The following is an 11,103-nucleotide window of genomic DNA, read 5'->3' as shown; positions in this document are numbered from 1 at the left end:
CGAATTTCGCGCCAATTCCTGCCTTTTGAAAGTAAAAATCGAACATCCCTTCGGTGCTCTCTTGAATAATGCTCAACGAACTGCTAACGTGATAGTCATGTCTATATATTTGTAGGGGAAAATGCCACGGGAGATTATGGAAAAAATTTAAAGATTAAGCAAGAAGGCACATTTGGCAACTAGGTTGGAGAAAGGCTAAAGTGAATTGAACTAACACCCATTCCGCGCCCTTAACTGCGCCATCTGTCGCTCTAAGCGCGCAGCGTTTAAGTGGGGATGAGGGGTTTAAGGGTAAAACCGCCCCAGTCGAAAACGTTCGTCGAACACTCCAGGAATTTGGTGTGGCGTGTTTAGGCTCGCTGTTTGTTACTACGGCCCTGAGTTGCGACGATGTTTAGTCCGAGTAAACATGTCTGAGCAACATAAGAGTGAAATTTTTTTCGTGAGTGAGAGGCGTGATTTTTCGCTTATTTTCACGTAAATTTAGTCTTTTGGCTTTCTTCTACATTACAATGGAAGAAGCCAAAAACGGCCGCATTTTATATCGATGATATTTAGAATACTTTTCATACCCTCGCACGAGAAACAGTCATGTGGACAACAATAAAACGTTTGGTGTTTCCTTGGGTGCTACTTTTCCTTCACGTTGCTCATTTAGGTAAGCATGCAATTTGTTGCCGGCACACCCACTGGGAATTTTTCTACTAACCTTTACGATGTAAACAAAGCCCCTCCCCAGAAACAAAGACTATGCAATTTCTTATTCAACACATTTATATTTCTCTTTTCCAGTCAACTGTTCTGAGGATGAAGAACGACTTGTCAGAGACCTTTTCCGAGGATATAACAAATTGATACGCCCCGTTCAGAATATGACTGAAAAGTTGGACGTTAGATTTGGTTTGGCTTTCGTTCAACTCATCAATGTTGTGAGTACCCTTTCTTTTATCCGATTCGTACAAGTCCCGACCCTGACTCGGGGGACGTCTCCGCAACTATTAAATAAATAAAACACGTTAACTTTAGATAGATTTTCTAGAATTCATGATATGCAAATGCATTGCGTCTAGAAGGCAATAAGACACAGCCAGAGTTAACCTATAAACCAAAAAGGGTGTGTTTGTGTCACCCCAAATTGATATTCTGGTAGTTGTGCTAACTTAACGGCTTTCCTGCTTTATGTAAAGCCAAATAGGGAGAGACATTATTTATGATCAGTTGAGAGCTTTCGGAGTTTTTAATATTGAACCATGAGGTTTAAGTTATGGTTTCGTTTTAGGATGAGTTGCATTAGTTGAGTAGAAGAAAAGCTTAGAATAATTGTTTTAATAGATTGCGTTTTTGAAAGGAGATTGGTATACCTTTGCTGATGAGTTACCCAAATCGATTTTTCAATACGCAATAACCTTTCTAATCAAAAAAAAAAAAATGATTGGGTTCAGTGGCTATTCGTAGGCCAGTAGCATAGAACCTTTTTTGATTCACGTTTTGATTGATTTGTTTCAAGGAAATATAAGAATCCTTTTTACTTTAAGTTTTCCTATGGATATATTCATTTTTTCTGGGGTGATTTTTGAGATCTCTCTACCCATTTTCAACATTAGTCTTATGCTCCCCATTGGGCCTTTACATGTCTTGAAAACATAATATTTTTGATGAATAAGCCTATACCGGGAGTTTCCCCTCGTTATAAGAATTTGACTTCAGATTTCAAAAGTCGCGGTTTTCGCAATAATGGTGTATCTTCCATAACAATTCTTATTAACCCGGTTTTGATTGTTATCAACAATCCTATTTTACCATGTCAATCAAAGCATTTTGTTAATCTGGAACCAATTTTTATGTATATAAGCATCAGTCCTATAAACGCACTTAAGACTGCTTTCCAGAAAAAATTCCTTTCATTGAGTTGGGCAGCTACTTTAAACCCAATCCACGACTGTGATGAGAACTGAATAGTGAGTGGATTAAAATTTGCAATTCGGAAATTCTGAAATGTCTTCTCGGAATTTGCAGTTCCGAAAGGCCTCAAATAGCTGTATTATTTGTCAGACAACAGAAAGTACCAAAAGTGTTTTTTATAGATCATGAAATAGGATTAACTTGAACTGCTAAATATTAACAGTCCAACAAGATTCAGAATTTTTAAAATCAATAAAAGAAATTTATAGTTAAAAACAGGGTAAAATAGGGCAATTAGTAAAATTAAACCAAGCAAACACCTCTTGAAATCGCTCTTATTGAAACCTAAGCTGAAATGTATCAAATTCATGAATAATCTAATTAAAATAATGAAAATGTCTTTACTTAGGATGACATTTATAAAGCTAGATTTCAAAAATGTTAAAATTTATTTGAAGAATAGAATTAAAGAGTTAAACTAATAATTACCTTTCAATGAGATAATGAATAATATAAAAATATGCTAAAATTATAGGTACAAATGCAACTTTGAGGTAACTGGAGGACTAAAGACATTTTTATGATTTAAAAAAAGATCTATAAAGAAGTTTTGGGTAGAAAAAACATTTCCTATTAAGCAAAACAAATAATCCTTTCTATGATTTTTTATCCTAGTTAAAAAATCAGAATAACTTGATTCAGATTAGTAGGTATTAATATGTTAATAGATGGCATCTTTTATTAGTTTCATTTTAATTAATACATTTCAAGGAAAACCCTGAATCCTGTTGCATTATTTCAGAATAGCGTAATCTCTAATTTAGTTTAAATCAAGTAATTAAAGTTACAAGAATTTCTTTTTTTTTTACTTAGATTCACTAGGAGCGATTTTAACATCGCCAGGAAAAATGTTCTTCTCTGGAACCGTCAATTATTCCTATGTAACATCCCAATTTCCAAATCTAAATTTGATGGATTTTGGTGAAGTGTGTTTATGAGATTTAGACCCACCAAAAAATAATATAGTACCAATTTCTGCATATTCTTAACTATAATGTGATGCTGATCAACGAACATCTTTCTGATGATCATTTTTCAAGCTAAGTTCTTCATTTTTTTACTAGAATTAAATTTGTGTAGAATTTACTCTATACTTTGGCATAGTGTGTGGCATGTGATTCTTCAATAAAATATCGATGTTTCCCCATTCTTCCATCGTTTTTCGGCACCCTATAGTTTCTTTGGTTTCTTACTTGCTCCATTACATTAGTGTCTCCAGAAAATTAATTGAAAGGAGCACCCAAAATCAAATAAACAAATCTAAAAATTGGATTGCGAAATTCGGGATGTAACATTCAAACTTTCCAGTTCAACAACTAAATGGAAGGTTTCAGTCAGCAAAACAAATCCAAAGACTTTCACAATGTTATGTTGAAAAGAAAGTTTGAGATCCTGATTATGTATTTCTCTCCTTGTTCTTCTTCATTCTTCAAGTTCTTGAGTTCACAGAATTATGATTGTTGTATAAGGAGGACATTCATATAGTGTAACAGTTGAAATGAACTTTGTTGTGTTTCCCAATGCTATGCTGATTAGAGCATATGAGAGTCTGAAGTTTCTTTTTTAATGACACATATATTATGATTCAATATGAGAGAAAGAAAAGTTGATATCCTTTATATCGTACTAAACTTTACAAAGACTTTCATACACTTTTGGTGAGGGTACACTATGCACTTATTGTGTCTTTGAAAATGGTATAGTTTATTTTGTTATCAGAATCTCAGCCTGGGCTAGATGCTAAAGTATTTATAGACTTTTAATCATTATGCGAATACATACATCTTGGGTGATTTATTACCTGTTTTTTAGATATACATTGTTCTCTATATTGGATTTCCAGGTTAGAGTGAATCAACGTTATAATTGGTAAAATTAAACCTTCCCCTCTCTAATACGGGATATTTCCAATAGTATTATTATTGAATATGCTTTGAAATAGTTTAAAAAAGACCATTCGAACCAGTTAATAACGGAAGAAGTGGAAAAATTTAACATCTCTCTTCAAATAAGTTATGCTGTCATGGGCCTGGTTAATATTTTGGAAATAAACTTTAAATGCATGTGCAAGAGAGCAATGTGATGCACAACACTCAACATTGAAAATAATTGAAAAACAAGGTACTATTGCAAAAAGGGACAGATTTGTATACGTATCTCTAAGAAAGTTGAGCCGGAATATACCCAATAGCATATGCCTAATTCTATTCTTTTTATGAGCATAATTTTGCGTTGAAATAAGTATGCAATAAGACAGTCTGGTAAAAGCAGTGGTAAAAGTTTAATTCGGACATGACAATATTGGGCAAAAATGGAGAAATTGCATATCCATCTTCAAGGGAGTTGCACCAGTATGCACTCAATGGAATAGGCTTCGCAATTATCATATAAATGCATGTGCATGAGGATAGTATCGTGAGAAATGCGTAGAATTATACATAGATAATCCACTAATAATTCTTAATTTGGTCTGAAAATTGGGAAGTTAATTGTGTGACATTAGACCAGAGAGACTTAATATGATAACGTGAGCAATGTGAGCGTTCCAGAGTCTTGATAGGTGCTATTAAAAAAAATTCTAGCTACAGAAATAGATCTTCGCTAATGCAAATAATAGTGCTGATGAAGTCTAAGTTGATTGGTTATAAGACACTCTGGTAGAGGGGTTCTATTTCCAGACATGAGAAAGGACACTTGATAGATGCTGCAACAAAGACAAATCCTGGAGTTCCCAGCAGCTAAAATGCTTCCGCACTAATGAATTTCGGTGTACATAATTATCTCAGAATACTGATTATTAAAAGCAAAACTGGGAACTTATACAAACCACAGAACATTAACGTAGAAGAACTCTATTTTCTGACATAAGACAATCTTACTGCAAGAACAGAAATTCGGGAAAATTCTAGCAAGTAGAGTTACATAATCCCACATTTCATCTATTGCACAATCAAAAACCGTCAAGATCTAGCTATTTTCTAGTTATCGACGGTGTCCGTTCGTCAATCCCTTCCATGACATGCTTGTCGAATGCTGCATTAAACCCAGAGCTACTATGTGTTAATAAACAACGTAACGTACGATTTTACCGTAAGAGACATGTGTCAATAAATCGACCAACAATGGCATGAATTACACTTTATTGATCAAATATGTTCAGTTGCGAACTGCCAAAAGTGCGATTTATAAACAGAGAATTAAATATTTGTGTGAACGTTTTGGATTGGTAAATAAAATAAAACATTTTTGAAGAATTGATCCTACTGGATTTTGTAATAATTTGAAGAAACATTGAAGTGAAAGGAAATTCGTCTAAAGCTAAATCGAGTCTAATTTTACTCAATATTCTACACAACAGATCTAACTGATATTTCAGTTTAAATCGGTATAAGCTAAAATGCTCATCTATAGGCCATGTTCAGGCTTTCTCGCTGTATGGGGTAAAATCATCAATCATCTCCGCTTCTTCTATCTCTCCCGCAATAAACATTAGCTTGCACCATTTTTGTTTTAAAAATGCATTTTAGGGTAGGTTAGCGCTACTAAGTCATCAAGACATTAAATTGCGAGGGAAAGTTCATTTTTCTTAGTTACATGCGTTGTAATTTCAAACTCGTCGGACCATAACTCACTTTTTCGGCTCTCATTTTGTGCTTTTGTATGCTAATGATCTTAATAATGTAGACAAGTTTTAATTAAATTTTCTTTGAGTTAGATCACCTAAATTTGAATTCAAATAAACGTTTTTGCTCCAATGTGGAAGTCAATGAGCTTTATAGGATTTAAATCCATATTAATTAGCTCTGTTTGGCTCTTTAATTAACTATAACGATTTTAAGAACGTACAAATGTGCCGCTACCATGAAGATGGTTTTTCAATTAAAGCATGAAACTCCGTTTCGGCGCTCATTAAGTATAATATAAATTTAATGAAATAAAATTAGTTCCGAGCTAAATATTGTTCTAGAATAATATTATCCAAGCCTTGAATTTAATCGCTTCCATTAAGTGTTCATTCGCTACTTCCATTAAACGCGCAGAGCAATGGAATGTGTTTTTCTTTTCTGTATTAATTAATCATTATAATTCAAGCACGTGCATGTAAACCAGAAATTCCTTTGTTCGAAGAAAACAACCCTCGGATTGGATAAATTGGATTCAGGGGGCAAAATATCATCGCAAATAGATCTAACTCTCCAATAAATAACTTGTCTGTCCTCTATATTAAGGCTATGCTATTTTGGTCACTTCACAGTCTCTAAGTACAATTTCCTGCTCAGCATTCGGGCTGACAGTGGTGTTTTCATTATTAAATTCACGTTCTCTTATACATCCGATTTTTTCTCCAGCAAAAACCATAGGTCGAAAACGCTAGAAAATTGAGTTAGGTGCTGAAAAAGACACAATTTATCGAGTTGCTGGGAAATAAATGGGGTTTACGAAATGATGGCCTAAAGCTTATTTCACACCCTCCCTCTAATTTCGTTAATACAAGAAGCCTTTGTGTTCATGAATTTCGTAAAAAAAACACTCTCCCTATCGAAAAATGTATTTAAAATCTCGCCTCAAGCAGTGAGTGTTATTGGAAAGGTATCTGACTGTTTTTGAACATTGCCCTAATTTAAAGCATCGTATGATATTAAAGAGGCTCTTAAAATTCACCATTCCTCATTCCCGAGTCTTACTTCCTAGTAGCTTAAGGAAGATCCTGGTTTAAAATTAAGTGAAGGATATGTGCCCTTGAGATAACAGGGTTAATAATAAATGAATTCCCCTTCTCGAACTGTCGCAAAATTTACTTCAATTCAAAGAGTTGTTTCATTAAACCCGTAATATAACTTCAACAAAGACGTGGCAAGAAACCCAGTACTTCCTTTTGATCTCAATAATTTACTTCAATTTGCCCTTTGCGAAAAGGCTTTTAAAGGCCGAACCAAAAATACGAATTTTAATTATATCTTCTGCTAGCCATCAGTTCGAATTCCAATCTCGTATGAGCCAGTTTCGAATGGAAACTTCATTGGAGAAGGCACTACATTAATTCGCTCCTAAAATCCAATGTCTAAAGCAATTTATAACGTCCCAGTAACGGGATGATCGAAACAGATAAAACTAATTTAAATTCATTGTTGCCGCTAACAACTCGTTAACATGGAAGACGCAGACGGTACCAACCACTAAACAAAATTTTTTCTCTCTTAATTGCTCATATTTTTCAGCAAATTTATCGATCAAATTAACTGGCACTTGGTTAAACTCTTAAATTAAAAGAAACGAGTAAGTCTAGATTCTCGCAGTTTGTGATTTTGGATTAAATTATTGCACGTTTGCGATATTATTTGAAAATTACGTGCATTGAGACTGAGCTTTAGACTTTCAATACAATTGGATATAAACTGCTGGCAAATTTGACAGCAGAATGATCATTTTTTATTCCAATTTTAATTTAAAAAATAAAGACATTCAAACGCGGTTTGTTCAGTTTTCAGGCGAAAAATTTGGACGATGCTACAAAGCCTCATATTTTCTCATTTAAACAAACAAATCCCATACGGGGTAGTTTAAAATGTCCTAAAAATAATTTCAAAATTAATTGTTATTTTATTGTTGTCATGTTTGTGTTTTCCATTGCAAAATCAAGTTTAAATTTTTGGTAAATACATCAAGAGTCCAATACAGAATATGAAGAAAGAACAAATTTTGCAAGCTTCTACAATAAATAACTTCACTCGTATTTAGTAATAAGGTTGAATACAAGTTCATTCATTTCACACATCCCAATATTCTTTATTACCAATTTTCGAAAATGCTTCTCTTGTCGTTCGAACGCTTCAAGGCAAAATGTATTGTGCATAGAAAATACCACTATTTCAAAAATGTCTATATAAGTAAGGTTTGAGACGGATAAAACAAGTTTTCCCGAATTCTGGTTTTTCTGATAGCTCAGGGTCTGCATGAATTTTTAGTGGAAATTGGAGCCTTTTTGGCTGGATTTGACGCTACTCGATTTTTTTTCGGGACATTTTTAAACAAAAAGTTTATAAATTAAAACCACAATCACAAAAGAATTACGCGCTAAAATACTGAAGCGTCTGCAAAAAAATATACAATAAAATTTCAAAAATACGATAAGTACCTTGAAATAAAACGCGAATTGGTGAAAGCAACAAAAATTTTATTAGCTTTCCTCTTCTTTAACTCCAATAATAATTTTATTGAATATTGTTATGAATAAAATTTAATTATTGACGTTTTATTCCATGGCTTGCTTCATCAGACGAAATAAATTCATACTAAAAATGTAATTTTCATTTTTGCGACAGAATTATTAAAATGTAATTTTTTAACGAAATTTGCTACATGTCATTTCAGAGAGCGCTTAATTCAGGTGTGTACTCAGATTATTTATTTAAAAAATTGCTGATATAAATTATTTTAATTTTAAATATCCTTTATAGGTTCTGTAATAAAGGCAAACGCAACATAAACAGAATACTCTATAACATCCATCAACTTCGAAAATTTTCAGGAATTGTCAGATTTTTTCACTTATATCGACTGATTTGGATCTAATGTTGATCCTGTAAAATGCAATTGGCATGGAGCAAAAATCCAATTGCCAGAAAATGTCATGGAGTCTTGGAAATGACTTTTAGGCACTTTTATTTTAGAGTGCTTTTCAAAATTGCGAAAGTGAGCTTCAATTTTCCCTCCCACTCCGTCTCTAAAGCTAAAAGTGACATTACAATTCCGTTTCGTTAGTATTATTATTTGGCACATTGAGAAGATGTTTCTGAGCCAATTGATTCAATATTTTCCGAGATTTTAAGGCTGAATAACATATATTCTCATTTGATTCTATTAGTTTTAAAAAAGCTGTTATTGACCTTTAAATTCAAAATTTTCTGTGTTTGATAATTATTTAACACTGGTTCCTATTTTTACCCGTTCACTACTTACTGGAACAATTTGAATAATGATCTAATGAAAGTGTCTAGATGACAATGAAAATAAAAAATTAACATTATACATTTGTAATCTAAGTCTAGGAACTTTTTAATGTACCAAAAATTGAAATGAAGCACCTAGGCGAAGCACTTCACTAGGTGTGTGTAAAATGAGGTATACGAGCATCCACATAATATTAGGGCACAGGAATATATTTTGCCAATTTTTGACAATATCTACATACATTGCATACAAAAAAGTAGTAAAGTATTGCCCAATTTTTTGTCAAATGCGTTCTAGCTTTAGAAGGGGAAATCTGTATACTATGTTCGTCGCATCTATAACGTTATTTCATGGAATCGCTGTTCTTTTAAGCCCACAGAATTAAAAATTACTGCGATCAAATGTTAGGTCATGAAGACCAAATGACGGCACGGGTACTTTTTTCCCGGTATAAACACTCGGTATCAAATTTCTGGACCTTTGTTAAAATTTTTGACTCTTCTACTAAACTCCTTAGAAGAATTTACTTAACATTAATGAAGCAATGTAACACTGTATAGTCATAAACTTGGTCCTATTTAGGTAACCAAAGCCGTTCTAAAGATTAAACAAAGATAATTGCTCTTGGAACCTATTTGCGAACATTGCTATTAAGCTTAGGTTTTGTTTCGCCTTGCAAAATATATAGGATTTAGCTGAATTGTGCTCAAATTTGAAACAAAGCAATCTGCTGCTAATGACGTTTAAGTTGGAGATAAGTATTATCCAGTTTCGGTGCTTTGAAACCCGGTCACATATATTTTGGAGTAAGTTTTGATGTAATTTATTGCCTGTTCAAACTTGTCAAAACTGATGATTGCCATAGGGGAATCATTATCTTGCATGTAAATCCTCGCTCAAGCTCCTCAGAAGCTTGGGTAATAGTCGGATTGAACAAAAATTGAGTAACACAAAGTTAAATTATGAACAGCAATTTATATGTAAATTCTCGTCTCTTGCCTAATCTACTGAAAATTATATTAGACCTTAACCTTTGCCTTCAAAAGTGACATAAATTAACTCGTATGATGTTTTAATTAGATGAGTTTCTCTTGCCATACTCTGTAGTAATTTCCCCAACACGGTAAATTTGCCTTCTAGAACAGATTGTTTGTTAGTCAGTAAAAAGTGAGAATACATGCTGTTGCTAAATCTCATAAATTAGTTTGAAATGTGAAGGGTGAAGGGCATTCCCCAGGTAAACTAGTCCCCTCCTTGTGAACAAGGACCGTTAATAAAATATTTAAATTTCAATCTTAAGTTCCTCAACGCTGAGGAATCAATCTCCCCTTCCCCCCTTCCTCTTAAATGGAAAGGTTTGACAATGAGTCTGACCCCCCCTCCCAGTTTTATTTGTGTTGGGGGTTATTCCCTGAAGTTCACTGATAAACCTATTATCTGGCGAAATTTCGAAACTGGGTCAGTGTGCTAATTTTTACTTTACTGCTTTATTTCATGAGAGCATGCTATTCAACCAAACGAAAACAGGAAAAATATATCTTTGTTGTCCTAGTTTCACGGAACTTTATAAAATGACCGTTTCATCCTTTAATTTATGGACCTCAATATCAAAACTTGTCTGAGATGCATTTTAATATCCACATTAAAAACTCGTACTCCTTTGGCTCTAATTAATCTTCAATTTATTACTGTTTAATTCAATATTCCTCCATTACCTTATTATCCGCAAAATCAGGATTTGGTTTCTTATTAGTAGAAAAAGGATTAAAAGTAGCAATTATTCCGCTAGAGGTCTTTTAAGTAGGAAATTAGGCCCACTTAAAGTTACTCTAAATCTACACTAGTTACCGGCCATTATTTGGATTGGAAGCACTTAAAGCATCTTACAAACTTCACGTTAATTTTCCAAAGAGCCTCTAGAATGCTTTAAGCCCTTTAGGCAGATGCGTCTAAAATATTTGTCCTGCATAGTTTCATCATGCTAGGAGAGCTATCTGAAAAATTTCCAAAGAATTTTAATTTGCCTCCTAATTATTAGTTTCCGAGATATTATTAGATTGATTAATAGTTAGTAATTAGCAAGGGGTCGCACAATCTCCAGTCAGGCATTTCATGCTGCTGTAAGCATTGAATCAATTCGACTCGAACTTCAGAGTAATACGTCCATGAAATATGATAGATTTTAAGGTG

General features: G+C 33.5%; 1 protein-coding gene across 1 annotated transcript in view; it reads left to right on the top strand.

Moving 5' to 3' along the window:
• The first annotated feature begins 304 nt into the window (after window positions 1-304).
• Window positions 305-11,103, top strand: part of nAChRbeta1 (nicotinic acetylcholine receptor beta1) — a 28,453-nt gene continuing 17,654 nt past the window's right edge. The window contains exons 1-2 of the mRNA XM_066402946.1: window positions 305-658; window positions 793-929. Of these exons, the coding sequence (XP_066259043.1) occupies window positions 592-658; window positions 793-929 (204 nt within the window). The 5' untranslated portion in view covers window positions 305-591. The remainder of the gene's footprint in view (window positions 659-792; window positions 930-11,103) is intronic.

This window comes from Euwallacea similis, chromosome 27 (assembly GCF_039881205.1).
Source record: "Euwallacea similis isolate ESF13 chromosome 27, ESF131.1, whole genome shotgun sequence".
Lineage (NCBI taxonomy): Eukaryota > Metazoa > Arthropoda > Insecta > Coleoptera > Curculionidae > Euwallacea > Euwallacea similis.
Note: the sequence above shows the minus strand (reverse complement) of the source record. Positions and strands in the feature narration are given on the sequence as shown.